Consider the following 16,173-nt stretch of genomic DNA (forward strand, 5'->3'; position numbering starts at 1 on the left):
TTCACACGTCCCTGTATCCTCCGTTATGTACATTCCCTTTACCTTCTCCGCCTTTCTTCTCTTTTGTTATTTTAATTACACCTCGATCCCTGTTTCTACACGTTCAACACGCGTTTGTTTTCAACGTAATGTCGGAATTTGCGTAGAATTACGATGGTGTGACGTCAGAGGCGCGGAACGGAATCGGACATTTCATAGATTTCATTTAAAGTTTCAGTTGCTTCTATATGTACTGTATGTATGTGTGTTGTGGCTTATCCAATGCGCCGTGAATTGTTTTTTTTTATGTGTACGAAGTGCGCTGTACACATACAAATAAACTTGCCTTGCCTATATGATGGATAAGAGGGAAGACATTACATTTCATTGCATATATGTATGAAAGAATGTATATGTATGTGACAAATAAAAATAAAAATCTTGAATCTTGAAGAGTTGAGAGAAGAGTTGAGGGGATATTGAGTCCGCAGGGGGCAAGATCCAATTGGACCGCCGCAAGGTAGGACTATGAATACAAACCTGCAAATAAATATGAAATATTGATTGTGCACACCACCCCCCCAACCCCTCCTGTGATGCATTTGTCCCTTGGTCGTTGTTTCGCATTTATCCCCACACACGGATGATTCAATTTCTTCTGAAATCTCATTGCACAACCACAATAATAACTGTTGGAAGGGTGGTTTGCAAGAGGGCGAGTTAGTTATTCGCTCTTTGTCCAGTAGATGGGCGGCGTGAAGCGAGTGTCTCCACGGAGACGCGGTGACGAGGACGGTTCGTATGGAAGTTGTATCGATCAAAAGTAATGACCGGGCGACTTGATTTCATGTAAAAAAAATTTGTAATGTCAGTGATTTAAAAAAAAAAAAGGAGGAGGAAGGGCTCGTTCTCATTCGGAACAGCGCTGCACTTGAGGTTGAACTTGAAGGCAAGGTTCCACAGGTCGCCGCGGCGCCACTCGATCCGGCGCCCTCGTGACAACGCGGACGTCATGCCGACGTCACGCGTGACGGACGACTCGCCTGGCCAATAGTAAAGCGCGCAGGACGCACGCCAGCCAATCGCCTGCCGGCGGTGGGGAGGGGGGGCGGGGCCGGGGCGCCGCCCGACAAGTGGCCCCGGCGCTGGGGCAGGGCCGGGGAGACGGCAGAGACGGGAAGATGGCGAGAGGGAGCAGGAGCCTCCGGAAGGCAGCCGAGTGTTTCAAACAGTTACCGTCCACGGCGGGCCGGGAGCCGCAGTCCAGGAGCAATGTGAGGTTAGACCCTGTTCTGTTGTCACGCCGGCCGCTCGCCAATAACACTATACGGGCGTCAAAGCGGCTTCGGTAGCTGCGAACTGCCGGTTTTCTCCAGTGGCGCGGGTGAAAACATAACATCACGTTGAACGTTGGACACAAGTTTAAAGTTTAAAATGAACCCCAACCGAAGAAGTGATGTCGCTGATAACACTAAACACACGATGCCACTGGGGATATGCTGTTGTAAGAACCATGCCCGCTGACTGTGCACTACTATGTAACTGAGCTGTAATTCACACTATCGCCTGTCACTATCTTTGGGGTTATTTAAATTAAAGATTTTTTTTTTTATAAAGTATGTTGGGTTTTTTTCCCGCCAACTGTTCAAGCCTAGTAGTGAGAAAATACCACCGGTCTAAAGTTTCGAAATAAGTCAATTTCATTTCCCACGTTTCTTTGAAAGGTACAGCATGACGTAATGGTCACTGAACTCCTTCTCCAAAACCTCCCCGGTGGTGTGATGTCACTCTCTGACTGGGAGATTCAACTGAAATCCAAGTGAGCGTCCAGCGCAACCTGGAAGATGGCAAATTATTTAAAAGCCTTAATTCCTTCCTGTGCAGATGCACAGTCTTGGCTTGTTGAAGTGTGTTGCTTTAATGCCGCGCCGCTTTACAGTTCATAAAGCGAGTGTAGAACCAAGAACCACATCACCAGGCGGTGCAGAGCAGGGCCCCTTGGGTATCAGCTGAAGAAGAAACTGATGTTGTCACACAACGTCAGACGCTTAGTCACACCGAAAAGGTGATCTAAAATGGGGTGTGTTTGACCAAGCAGGAAACTGGTTTTGCGCCTGCAAAATGACTGATAATGTTGCTGGTTCTGGTGACTGTTTCCCTTGGGGACTCATTTTGATTCAAGAGTTCAAGAGGTTTATTTGTCATTCGGACACATTCTCCTCAGGAATCCCTCTCCCGCTACCTTGCGGTGCCATGATCGGAAATTAATAATTATTGTTACTAATTATTAACTTTTCTGCAGCCATTAGTCCCCGAGGCCAGTTCACGCGCAGAAATGTGAGTGAGGCGAATGTCGTGGAATTGAGCAAGCACTCAGAGCATTTTAGTACACGACTCTGACTTGAGCCGTGCCCAGGTCAGCGGTGCCCTTGAGCTGCTTATATTACACTTTTCTGGCGTGTCTAGTCATGGTCTGCGTGTCCCTGAGCCGCTAGGGTTAAATTACAAATTGGTGGTATGTGTTGAATGACTGATTCCATTTAGAATCCGCTCGGCCCCAGGCCCGGAGGCTCTTTTCTTTTTTTTTTTTTTGCGTTGTTCAGATGAACAGGTATCTTATTTGCATCCATGAGCCGCGGTTATCTTTCCTCAGAGCATTTTTTTGTAATATTTATTAAGGTTATTACGGTTGTTTCTTTTTTAGCAAATCATTTACTTCCTCTGACCCCGACCCTCTTGCTTGCTTGTTTGTTTTGTGATCAGATACCTGTCATCATGTGGGATCCTGATGACGCGCGCGCCGCCGCCGCTGCTGCTGTGTGCCACGTTGCCGAGGCGTGCCATGGTGGTGCCGGCCCGCAGCTTCTTCAACCTAGCAGACTCCTTCTCCAAGAGGAAGGAGTACTCTGAGAGACGCATTATCGGGTGAGGCACAAGATTTGATCTTGTTTTGTACTTGTATTTGCGTATCGCGCCGTAAAAGGACAATCAATTAGATTAATTGGTTATTTGAGAAATCCATTCACATGGTCCCACATGCAATTTGTTCCTCAAAGAATGGGGAATCCAGAGTTGTACAGCGTGACGTTCAGTACACTGTATGTGCTCTTTATGTATGCGTGACGTACTGAGTGTTCCTGCATGTACTGAGGAAAGGTCATAATCTCTAAACCAGGCTGTATAAATAGACCAAGGCAGCACCAGCTTTTTTCCCAAAGCAGGAGCCATACAGTTATACAACTCAAGGGTGTGTGTGTGTGTGTGTGTGTGTGTGTGTGTGTGTGTGTGTGTGTGTGTGTGTGTGTGTGTGTGTGTGTGTGTGTGTGTGTGTGTGTGTGTGTGTGTGTGTGTGTGTGTGTGTGTGTCTGGGGATTACCTTGAATTAACTTCTTTAGCTTGCTGACGCCTTTCTTTTTTCCCCTATCTCTCTCATTCACTCTCTTCCCCTGTCTCTCTTATCTTCTCCACACCGACCTGATTTTGACATCAAGGAGTCATGAGCCGTCTATCACGTGCGACATTGCTGGGATGCATTGCCCGGTCACATTTGGATTTACTCTCCGTCCTTTCCCACTTGCAGCTATTCCATGCAGGAGATGTACGATGTGGTGGCCGGTGTGGAGAACTACCGCCTCTTTGTTCCTTGGTGCAAGAAGTCGGACGTGGTGTTCAAGCGCTCCGGCTTCTGCAAGGCCAAGCTGTGTGTGGGCTTCCCCCCCGTGGTGGAGAACTACACCTCACTGGTTACCTGCGTACGTCCGCACCTGGTAAAGGTGAGGCACGGCTCCTTGAAAGCCAATGGCAGCTGAAGCTGACGTTGAAGAATGGAGCTGGATTTATACAAGCTTGAGGCCCTGCGTTGTGTGTTGCCTCGAACAACATGATAACACGCCTTCATCCCGCTTGGCAGGCTGCCTGTTCAGACGGAAAACTGTTCAACCACCTGGAGACGGTGTGGCGCTTCAGCCCAGGCCTCCCCGGCTACCCCCGCACCTGCACCGCAGACTTTGCTGTGAGTAGTGGGTCGGTGTGCCCAAGGGCAGATTGAGGGAGTGTGTGTGTGTGTGTGTGTGTGTGTGTGTGTGTGTGTGTGTGTGTGTGTGTGTGTGTGTGTGTGTGTGTGTGTGTGTGTGTGTGTGTGTGTGTGTGTGTGTGTGTGTGTGTGTGTGCGCCTCCCCACCACACACACCCACCCACATCCACCAGAGGTACATGGCACCCACTTGACCCTCTGTTCTCCTCTCCAGATATCTTTTGAGTTCCGCTCCCTCCTCCACTCGCAGTTGGCTCACGTCTTCTTCGACGAGGTGGTCAAGCAGATGGTGTCGGCGTTCGAACGCCGCGCCTGCAAGCTGTACGGCACAGAGACGCGCATCCCGCGAGAGCTCATGTTCCATGAGGTTCACCACACATAGCGTCTTTGCCTAGAGAAAGGCGCATACACACACACACACACACACACGCATATACATACACACTAGGGGTGGGAATCGCCGGGGATCTCACGATACCATACTATCACGGTACTTGGATCCCGATAGGATAATATCGCGATTTTCTATGTTTTGCAAGACACAATATATTGCGATATATTATTAATTTCTTCCTAACCTGACTGCAGTACAAAAGTTTAAAACGCATCTTTTCCTCACTTCGTATGAGACAGGCTGAACAGTGTTTTCCCTTTTTCCACATATTTTCACCGGTCTTGTTGTGAAAACTGAAATAAAACCAATTATTTTTTTCCAATAGTAGTACAAGTTTGATACGTCAACAAACAAACAGTGGATATCTGTTAATGCAAATGATACTCGCTCCAGCTCCGCCGCTCTGCAATGTTTCCATTGGAAACACAAACCGTAACCAAAAGCAAGCAGTTGTATTGATTGAATTGAATTGTTTTTATTATTCTAGTACCAAAAACTGTAATTGGTATTTGCAATTTATATAATACAATATTGATACTTGGCGTCCGTGTATTGATACAATATCGCCACGCAGAATATCGCGATACCATGCTGTATCGATTTCCCCCCCCCCACCCCTAATACACATACACACATATGCATACTCACACTTTGTCAATCATGCCAGAGAGAGGAAACATGGAGGGAAACGACGGAAGATGGTGCAATGAGACCTGTGCTGTTACTCCACCCTGCAGAGCCTTTTTTTTTTAATTCACTGAAACTACCGAGCAAATAGGATTTTCAATTACAGCCTGTGGCTGGATCTGTTTGAAAAGGCTGACCTATCAGTAGGTAGTTCACAGCTGCGGGCTGGGAGTCGCCTATTGATAAGAGGCCTTAAGCTAGTATTTAGATTTACTAAAGCGGGTGCTGACAGGACACTGACTCAGGCCCTTTAGCCAGGCGTTAAGCCTCAGGGCCAAGTTTCTGCCAGTGTTGATGTCCTTGCGAATAGGAAAGTCAAAGGTCGGAGCAAGGGTACAATAAGAGCAGGGAAACGAGGAGATGGAGGAACCTTAATGCCCAATACAAATATAGTTTTATAATCACTGTGTTTTTGTGTGTTGACTCAGTCCATTCAAAGTCAAAGGATCTCTCGATAATCACCGGGTGTCATGACAATTCACTGCATATATGTATGACCGTATGTATGTTTATATGTATACGACCGTATGTGACAACTTCTTGAATCTTGAATCTTGAATAATACAATATCCATGACGTACCATATGGAAAAGGGAAATGAGATGTTAAAGATGGTCGGTCTGTGTGCTGGAATCTTAGTGGCAGAATGTGATTGTGAGTATTACGTGTACACACATACACACACACATACAAACACACACACACACACACATACACACACACACACACACACACACACACACCTATTTGAAAGGTGCTCAGTTTTGAAAAAACCATGTCAGGAGGGAAACCTTTCTGCTTTTCTTGCTTCATGTTTCATACCGCTATGTTCTTGGGTCATTCTGAATGTGAGCAATGCTCGACATCAGAGTTGTCAAAATTATTTAGCCATCTGTGTTTTTATTTTGAACGTGTGCAATCTCGGTAGTGTGAATTTTGGCTTTTTTTAAATGCAGCAAAGTAAATAACTACTGTCTATACGGGCCCAAACTGGCTAGGGAGCGGCTTGGGTCGCTCACTCGGACCTGTCCTGTCGGTCAATTCCAACCTTCTGACCCACAGTGTTCTTCGAGTGCCTCTTGACCTAGTGGCAGCGTATTTATCTTTTATTTTTGAACATTATACTCATTAAAACATATTTATTGGTAAGAAGTTCGAAGGGTAATGTAAATACTGATGTCAAGACAAGGCGAGAGAGATTTATATGCTGGTTTATGAAGATATGTATGTATGTATGTTTGTTCCATGGGGTGTGGTGATTTTTTTTTTCTTTTTGGAGGAATATAACTAAATTGTGTACAATGGCTTGATGACTGCATGATTTATAAACTATTTTTTATAGGAAAAGGTCTGGTCTGGTCCCTTCTTTGTGTGAAACATGTGAAACATGTGGCACATGGTCTGTGGTCCTGGTGGCAGACCATAAATGGGGTCATCATGTGAGTGGTAAGAATAGATCGACCGCCACATTGAGTTATGGCTACTCTTACAGGCCATCAAAATGCCACAATCGGCAAAGGTCAAGGTTCGATATTCCCTGTACCGCTACGACTTGATTCTAAGAATTCCCTAAAGAAGGGAAAAGTAACTGATTTTCTGCGGCCTTATTGGGGTACAACACAGCTGAGGTAAGCGTTTGGAAAAAATAATGTGCTCAAATGATTTAGAAAATTAGACTATAGTTGATCAAATTATACTTTACGGTTAGTGCACAATCAAGACCAAGACAGCATGATGGATTTTCCAACAGATAATTTTTAGGCTTTTGGGGTGAAGGTTGGAACTTAGAACTTTTAAAACTAAGAACGCAAGTGACGCAATAGGTTAAACACAATTAATTTCGCTGTCTTCTCATTTAAATGTTAGTGCAAACAAAATTGACCATGCGAAAAAGTAGCCCTACATGGTGATTTTAATTAATTGTTAATTAAGGGACAGGTCAAAATAGTGCATTTCTTCCACAAAATGGTAATATCAATTTGAAATTGAAAACACAAGTTATTTAATTGTCTGAGGCTCAAAATGAATAGGTAATAGGTTATTCCTTAGTGTTCTCACGTTGATGAAAGTTAAACAGAATGTCATGCTTCATGGATACAAATGTAGTGATTACAGTTATCCACGAGACAGCGCCAAGGTTCTGATAGACATTATACGTAATGTACTTCTGACCACGCATTGTGATTGGATGAGAGATTCCAAAAACTGACTACTTGAATAGTATCACTCCGCGTCGAGGCCGCCCAAGGATGGTGGGTACAACAGGGTTTGTTTTCTTGGCAGAGTATGAAATACATTCTTCAAACGACGACATAAGTTAAGGATCCCCAGACAGGTGTGGCACCAACAACTCATTTCCGTCCGTGGGAGCGCACGCAGCCTGTTCAAGCTGTATCACCAAGTTTATATACGGCTGCTTTTATCTGGATCAAACGTTCATATACAAATGCAAATCAAATACACAGAACTTTATGTCCGTGGTAATAGCAAAGGGATGTCTTTGTCTAATATCCTTGTTTCGGCCCATATTAGGAAATTACACTATAACTAACACGATTTACGGATGGGTTATATATAAAATGGAGAAATGGTCTCTTTTGCAATAATCCTTATGACTATTGTTTCAGATTATAACCAAGCCAGTCCTTTTTAACCGTTTAAATATCTTTGAAGCAGCAATAGGCCTTCAACCCATAAAATATGTCCTGCATGTCCTCCCTTACCCCATCCATAAACCTTCTCTTTGGCCTTCCTCTTTTCCTCCCGCCAGCAGCTCCATCCTCAGCATCCTTCTCCCAGTGTAACTCTCATCTCTCCTACACACGTGTCCAAATCATCTCAATCTGGCCTCTCTCACTTTTTCACCAAACTGTCCAACCTGAGCTGTCCCTCTAATGTACTCATTCTTAATCCTGTCCATCCTTGTCGCTCCCAATGAAAATCTAAACATCCTCAACTCTGCCACCTCCAGTTCAACCACCTGCCTTTTTGTCAGTGCTACCGCCTCTAAACCGTACAACATGGCTGGTCTCACTACCGTCCTGTAGACCTTCCCCTTCATTCTTGCTGGGACCCTTCTGTCACAGATCACTCTGGACACTCTTCTCCACCCACTCCACCCTGCCTGTACTCTCTTCTTCACCTCTCTCCAACACTCTCCGCTGTTTTGGATGGTCGACCGCAAGTGCTTGAACTCATCCGCCTTCTCCACCTCCACTCCTTGCATTCTCAGCTTTTCGCCGCCCTCCTTCCCATTAAGGCACATGTATTCTGTCTTACTCCTGCTGACTTTCATTCCTCTTCTCTCTAATGCATGCCTCCAATTCTCCAGGCTCTCCTCAACCTGTTCCCTACTCTCGCTACGGATCACAATGTCATCCGCGAACATCATAGTCCATAGAGACTCCTGCCTGATTTAATCTGTTAACCTGTCCATCACCATTGCAAACAAGAAAGGGCTCAGAGCTGATCCTTGATGCAATCCCACCGCCACGTTGACTGCCTTCGCCACGCCTACTGCACACCTCACTGACTGTCTGACCGCCCTCATACATATCCTGTACCACTCTTATGTACTTCTCTGCCACCCACGACTTCCTCATGCAATACCACACTTCCTCTCTCGGCACGCTATCATATGCTTTCGTTAAATCCACAAAGACACAGTGCAACTCCTTGGACATTTGTTGCTTCAGGTATGGTAACCCTGTTTCAGAGTCCGGTGTTTTTAGCATTTTAGGTATAGGAACCCTATGTCAGAGTTTGTATTGTTTTTTTCTGTTCTCTGCTTGGTGGGGAGTAGGCTTCGGCCAGGTAGTCTCCCTGGCCTCAGTTTCCTGTTGGGGGTATGTGGTGTGGGGATGGTGTGGTGAGCAACCACACCTGACCTGGATCTAGGTGATTGGGATCAGGGTGGCTGCATACCTGTTGCTCGTTGGTTGGTTTAACCAACAACAGGTTAAAGCCCCGTTCCCACACACACTAAGGAGAGCAGCCCGTGTCAGGACATGTTCAATCTGCTCCTGGGCTAATTCCAGCTAGCCCACTCTCTACATTAAACTGGTGTTAACAACCCCCGTCGTCTATGTCTCTGTGCCAGAGGGCTCTGGCGTGTGGTGGCGAAACTGCCACAACAACCATATACAATTTACCAGTGTATCTAAATGCACACAGCAGTAGTGGGGTGGTAGAGATTTCACCAGCGTGCTTTGCAAATACATTTTTTCTTTCTGCTCGTGTGGGACCTCTTGGTGCAGCTCCTGTGGTACCGCCATGGGCAAATGTCACAGCCAATCGGAATTTTACAAAAGAGGAAAACACAAAATGGTGAATGATGGTCCACCTCTGGGCTGTCCACCAACACCATGTCTGCCTCTGGGCTGTCCACCACCACCATGTCCACCTATAGGCCATCTACCACCACCATCACCATGGAAACCTCTGGTTAGACCGATCAAATCACTGTTTTGAAGCTTTCCTATAGTGGGCAGATTAACCTCACCGACCACACAGTGAGAATTCTCCAACACTGTCCACCACCATCATGTCTGCCTCTGGGCCTTCCACCACCACATCCTCCTCTGGGCTGTCCACCACCATGTCCGTCTCTGGGACGTCATCCACCACCACCACGTCCTCCTCTGGGCCGTCCACCACCATGTCCGTCTCTGGGATGTCATCCACCACCACCACGTCCTCCTCTGGGCCGTCCACCACCACCATGTCCACCTCTAAGCTGTCCACGACCACCATGTCAACATCTGGGCCGTCCACCACCATGTCTGCCTCTGGGCCCTCCACAACTATGTCCACCTATGGACCATCTACCATCACCATGGCCACCTCTGGGTCATCTACCATCACCATGGCCGCCACTGGGCTGTCAACCGCCATCATGTCCGCCTCTGGGCTGTCCATTAAGTTTTATTATCTTGGTTATGGGGAAGTTGGTTTGATGGCTGAAAATATTCATTCACAAGGTCTTGTCTTTAAAATTTATATCAAGTCATTTTTAGGCAGAAACAACCTTTCAGTCAAAAGGTTGGAGCTGCAATCACTTTTTTAAAAGTGGAAAACTGCCTTTTATGGGTTGCAGCCCCTTGCCACTTCAAAGATACTAAACGGCTAAAAAGGACTGGATTGATCATAATCTGAAATAATAGAGTCATAAGGATAATTGCAAAATATATAATTTCTTTATTTTATATATAACCCATCCGATAATTCGGTTACTAGAAACGTTATAGTTTCACACAGACATCCCTTTGCTATTACCAAGGACAGTGGAAGTTTTATGGAAGGCCATGAGCGCAAAAAACATGGTGGAAATAATAAGACGTTTATGTGTCACTTTTTGATGCGTTAACACGTCGTTTTTTGACATGTGATGTCACCGATGTCGTTAACAGCTTAAAAAAAACCCGATACGTTAACATGTTAAAAACTGGAACAACCCAACACAGCTGGGTTGTTCCATTCTTGTCTTATAGGGCTGATGGAAAGGAAGTCTGAGGAACAGTTATTAGTTTCCCTATTTCCTCTATCCCATTCTTCCTGCCAATTCTTTTTCATTTCTGTTTATTGTGACTCGGAGTACACTTTTAACCCCAGCCTTGCTATATTTTACTACAACATTTATTTCTGTTCCTTAATTCTGAATCATGTTTGAACTATGTCAAGTACAATGTCTTACCTTGTATCTGACTATATATGTAATACTTGTTACCATACTATTTTTCACTTTTACGTATTTATCAGACAGCTCAATCTATCCACACAAATATGTGCAGTCATCCACATTTTTGTTTTATTTATATTCCTGCCTCTTAATTGTGAATATTGTTTGAGCTATGTCAAGGTGTCTTGTCTTATACCTGACTGTATGTATTTAATACTTGTTAGTGCAATTGCTTTATCTTTTTCTATCCAGCGTAGAACTAGTAGAATGGCTTTTTGGCTGTTGCTGTTCCCGACCACTGTAGCCAGAAGCCAAAGTATGAAGTTCTGGCTCACATCAAGTGCTTTTAGTTTAACTTCATCATGATGATGCGGTTTATCCCTTTCCATATCAAAAACAATCATTTCCAAATCTGTGTCTGCTTGTAATGTCAGCAGTCCTATGCACATTCACATGTTTCTTCCACCAATTGATGATCCTGTAATGTTTTGGTATGTAGTTAGAAGGGGGATACATATGCATTATAATATTTCTTCAGAGGAAAATAAAATTCAATTTTTTAAAAATAGATTGTATTGTTCACTGTTTCCTGGGACTCATTGAGATGTTACAGATGAGGTCAATTATGACAGGCGGTGTAGCGCTCTACTCAACAATGTTATGGAGAGATTTTGGACCATGGATGTACGAACATTTTTAATCATTGGGTTTAAATTTAGCTTGGACTATCACCAACTAAAAGCAAGATACTTGAGAAGGGGCCACAGGAGGAGGAATCCTACTGAGTAGGCAACATTGATAAAATAATAAGCGTTACTAAAATAGTATTGTATTTCTCTATGTAATGTTAAAGCTAGACAGTATGAGAGTGTAATTGCTGGTGCAGAGCGCCGCAGGTCCACGCCTCCAGGGAAGTGGTCCACATCAGGCCCGATCCAGCTGTGTCGTCCCAGTACCCTCCACATGTGGAAAGGATCACGACCGGTCTCCCCCTGGCTGGAGAGAGAGTGATAAGCAGAACACAGTGGGTTGATATCAATGGCACAAGAAATCGCTGGATGACTAGTCACTTAAAACTTAGCTGTCAGTTCGTGGAAACTTACTGGAAACGCTGTCCATGTGCTGGTCCCATCCATACAGCCAAAATGATGGTTGGTGAATCAAACTGTCATCTTCTGGCGTCCCGTTCTGCCAGAGATTACCCAAAATGGAGGTGAAAAGTAAGACTCTTAGGCTGTTTTTGTTTAATGCAACACACACACACACACACACACACACACACAGTTTCTTCTTCCTCAAAGACACCAGATATTTATATTTATTTAACAAAGACAGCTCCACGTGGCGGAATTTATTGAGATTATCATACAGAAGACCACCTACCATAAACAAACCTGGATAAATATAAAATGATCACATGACTTTTTTTGTTGGTTATTTTGTCATTATAAGCATGCTCACTACCTGGCCTTCAGATCTTTTGTTAACCTTCTGAAACCTGGGGAAGCACAACGGGTTGTCATGCCTCCTTGTGTTGTGCCCCGCCGTCATCATGGGAGTAAACAGGCTTTAAACCTCACATTTGATTTGAGGTGTTATGGACACAATTATACATGCATTCAATACAGTTCTAAGAAATTTCATAGAAGTCTTGGACAGCTGTCAATTTTTTTTGTAAGTAGTAAGTAATGACATGTTTGTATGTGTGTCACAACTTACTTTTTTGAAATAGAGGCTGATGGGGCTCTAGTTCAGGGATGGGCTGAGGCAGCAGATATGATGATGAAAAAGACACTGGAAACTGTACATGGGGAAAAACACCAGCATCAAATCTGGACTACCTAGAAAAAGAAAATAAAACAGGAACAATGAAGAGAGAGATTAAGCCGACGTCATGACCACTGCTACACACCTCCAGGCATTTTTCCTCAACAGAAATCGATGCATCTGTGTCGTGTTTGCTTTTGTGACAATAAACTGCACTGCTCACTTTGTGAAATACACAGGGGAACAGCATTGGAATAATGCGTATATTAGCATAGAGATGACAACTTGCATCAGACAATTGAGAATTCAAGATTCAAGACGTTTATTTGTCACATACATATACAGACATTCATACATATATGCAGTGAAATGTCTTAGCAACGCCCCCGGAGATTATGCACAATAGTTACTAAACCAAATATAATAGCTAAGCTAATGAACTAACCAGTGGTATATTTGGTCTTCACCAACAAGCTGCAGTCCTCGCTTGGGCACGCATGGAATTTTTGGTTGAAATGCGATGCCGCTGGGTAAAGCTTGAAATGAGATGGATTTGTGTGGGATTCTTTTCTAAAAAGTTAAGGGCTGGAAGCTAAAATTTTACATTGGTGGCACCAGTGCCTGGAAGTTTGAGATACTGGCACCAGCAAATAAATGGGCAGCAGCAGATACACAAGTAATATATAAAACTGGTATATTCCCAAATAAAATGTTTACTTACTACTAATGTTTAAACTGCAAGTTACTTAAACTTACAATTTTTTTTTTTTTTGCGCGAACCGCAGAATCTCACTGTGGAACCCCTCCACGGCAGATGTTTGGTAGAGAGGGCTCAGCTTTTTCAAATCACCAAGAACACGCTTGTTCCTTTGCACCTTCTCCAGCTCGCAGGTGGCCTTTGTTGCGAGAGGGGGAACGAGAATAACAAATTCATAAAAGATAATGAGCGCATGGCAGCTGAGGGTATATCACAGGATTGTAATTAAATGACATAATTGATATTGAATAGTGGGTTACCAGCCTTCAACCACTAGCTTTTATCAGCGGAAGGGGGGGGTCGGAGTCACTTGGGGGAGATTTGGATTTTCATAGACATGCACATTCTGGATGTGGTCGAGAGTACACGCCCACCTCTCCACTGTTTCCACTACGGTGAATGAACAGGACGCTGACCAGTAGAGATGATCTTTGATGCTCTTCGTCCACATGTTGACCTTCTTGCTGTCCTTCACTTCAGAAATGGCATCTACCTTTTAGGCGAGCGCTGCCAACAGTTTGAAATCAAATAAATAATCAATAAACAACATTTCCAAATGATCCTAACCTTTACATAAATGCCGCACATGATAAAAGTGGCCAATGTCTGGTTTGTGTTCCCGGATAAACTTCTTAACCTGGGTGCGTTGGTCCGTCACCAGGAAAGCCACATTGGCACCAGATCTGTCTAGAAAGTCCAGACCCCGGATCAGCCCTTCCTTTTCCATACGGACACTGCTTCTCACTCCATTGCTCTGTGGATCGTAAACAGACACACACACAGATCTTCCACAATCTTGTATGAAAATAGAGTTATGTATTTTTGCCCATCTCTGCATCAGTGTATGCTTTATAAATATAATCGTATTAATAAATGATTCGGCTTCATCTTCTGGTCACATTGAGGGAACTCACGGGGCTGTCGTTGAGCTTCCTCAATCTCCTGACGAGGTTCACTGATCAGACCCGACAGCTGGTCAGTTCACTCGGATAACTTCAACAAAGCCTTCCTCTCGCCCACGGGAGACTTGCTTCCATTGTTTGCATCCTAGGTTATGGAAATAAACAATAACCAAATAATGAATAAATGAAATAAACACAGCAAAAAAAAACAAAAAAAACAACAGGCTATCGTTAGGTAATGACAAAGATCATCATCACATCCTATTCAGCTAGGATGCTTAAAAAGACGTCGGTTTGGACACATCTAAAGCAGAGCTTGGGTAGACAACGTCACCTGCTGGCCACGAGGCACTACAACACACAGATAGCATCACATTTTAGTATGTTTAGTATTTTTAGAGCTTATAGTGCGTAATCACCGGGTGTCATGACATTTCACTACAAATATGCATGACAAAGAATCTCTTGAACTTGAACTACACCATACAGCTAGCACCACAACTACACCATACAGCTAGCACCACAACTACAACAGTGATTGCAGCATAAAGCTGGTGATGTACGTCACCTTGTCAACGCTGCTCGGATTGTTTCCTCGTCGTCCAGCGACGCTTGTCTCGTACAGTCCCCGACGGTGCGGTTGCAATATCAAAATATCAAAATAAAATTCCGCCATCACCAAGTTCCTTCTGCTTCAACCCTCCCTCGCTGGCCACAAACAGAGACACGTCACTTTTTGACGCGTTAACTCGTGTTTTTTTTTTTTTGTTTGTTTGTTTGTTTGACGTGTAACACCTTACATCGACACGTTATTCACGCGTGTGGCCTTCCGTAAAAGTTGTGTGTATTGACTCGTTATGGTTGGTGTTTTGGTCGACCTCTTTTTGCCACGACACCTGTCGGCGCTCCTGACGGTGGCGTAACGATCGACGCTGCAACCCGGTGCAACGGCACCGGGGCCCCAGCGGCCGCTAGGGGCCGCCAGGGGCCCTCTCCGTCGACGCGCCGGTAGATGCGCTCGGCCGCGGCCTCCTCCTGCGGGGGCAGCGCTGTTTTAGTTTGGCCTCGGGTCCTTATTTCACTCCGTTCCTTGTTGAGCGACGCACAGGAAGCACCGCGCGTGCCGGAGGAAGGACAAAAGACAAAACAATTAAGAGGAATTCGTGCCAGAAACTGCGTGGCCACAACACAGCAGAACTGTGTCATTTCAAGATTCAAGATTTTTTTATTCGTCACATACATGTACATACTTTCATGCATATATGCAGTGAAATGTAATGCAACGCACCCGGTGATAACACACTATATGTCCTAGGAAAAAAAAATCTTTTTAATAGACCGACTAACTGACTCCTAAAACCTAATACAGTAAGTTGAATACTTATAGAATAAAATAAAAGTATATAGAATAAAATAAAATACAATAAAAATAAAATGAAATAAAATGGAATAGATAGAGGGAATATGCTTATGTATATACAGATATGTGCATTAAAGTGGCATGTGAATGTGAATAAAGTGAAGTAGTGTTTGGGATAATACAGCACAGTATACAAGAGTACGGCGCAGCAATACGGCATCACGAACAACCCTGAACAGTGATACAGTATGCGGTACAGTATGCTACATACAGTACAGTAGGTAGTGGAGCCTAGTGCATGGCTCAGTGAGGACCCCTGGTGAGGTCAGCATTGACAGTTGTTATTGCTTGCGGGAAAAAACTCAGTCTCAGTCTCAGTCTCTCTGTTCTCGCTGTGTGACTGCGGAGGCGCTTGCCTGACCGCAGCAGCTGGAACAGTCCGTTGTTGGGGTGATGAGGATCCTTCATGATCCTACGGGCTCTGCTACTACACCTCCTGGTGTATAACTCCTGCAAGGGGGGGAGGGTACCAGTGGTACGTTCAGCTGAACGCACCACCCTCTGCAGGGCCCGCCTGTCATGAGCAGTACAGTTCCCAAACCAGGCGGTGATGTTGC

At 44.7% G+C, this 16,173-nt stretch overlaps 1 protein-coding gene across 1 annotated transcript; it reads left to right on the plus strand.

The window, feature by feature from the left end:
- Positions 1-1,125: 1,125 nt before the first annotated feature.
- coq10b (coenzyme Q10B) lies at positions 1,126-6,440 on the plus strand. Its single transcript, XM_080019756.1, has 5 exons — positions 1,126-1,258; positions 2,743-2,904; positions 3,560-3,752; positions 3,890-3,991; positions 4,227-6,440. The coding sequence occupies exons 1-5, from the start codon at positions 1,161-1,163 to the stop codon at positions 4,392-4,394; spliced, it is 723 nt and encodes a 240-aa protein (XP_079875882.1). The 5' UTR covers positions 1,126-1,160; the 3' UTR covers positions 4,395-6,440.
- The last annotated feature ends 9,733 nt before the right edge of the window (positions 6,441-16,173 follow it).

The sequence above is a fragment of the Zeus faber genome (genome assembly GCF_960531495.2).
Source record: "Zeus faber genome assembly, chromosome: 18".
NCBI classification, from domain to species: Eukaryota; Metazoa; Chordata; class Actinopteri; order Zeiformes; family Zeidae; genus Zeus; species Zeus faber.

Excerpts from the sequence above, each read along its gene's own strand:
- coq10b (XM_080019756.1), top strand. The coding sequence starts at position 1,161 with ATGGCGAGAGGGAGCAGGAGCCTCCGGAAGGCAGCCGAGTGTTTCAAA. Across the intron at positions 1,259-2,742 it reads CAGTCCAGGAGCAATGTGAG|ATACCTGTCATCATGTGGGA; the intron begins GTTAGACCCTGT and ends TTTTGTGATCAG. Across the intron at positions 3,753-3,889 it reads TACGTCCGCACCTGGTAAAG|GCTGCCTGTTCAGACGGAAA; the intron begins GTGAGGCACGGC and ends CCCGCTTGGCAG.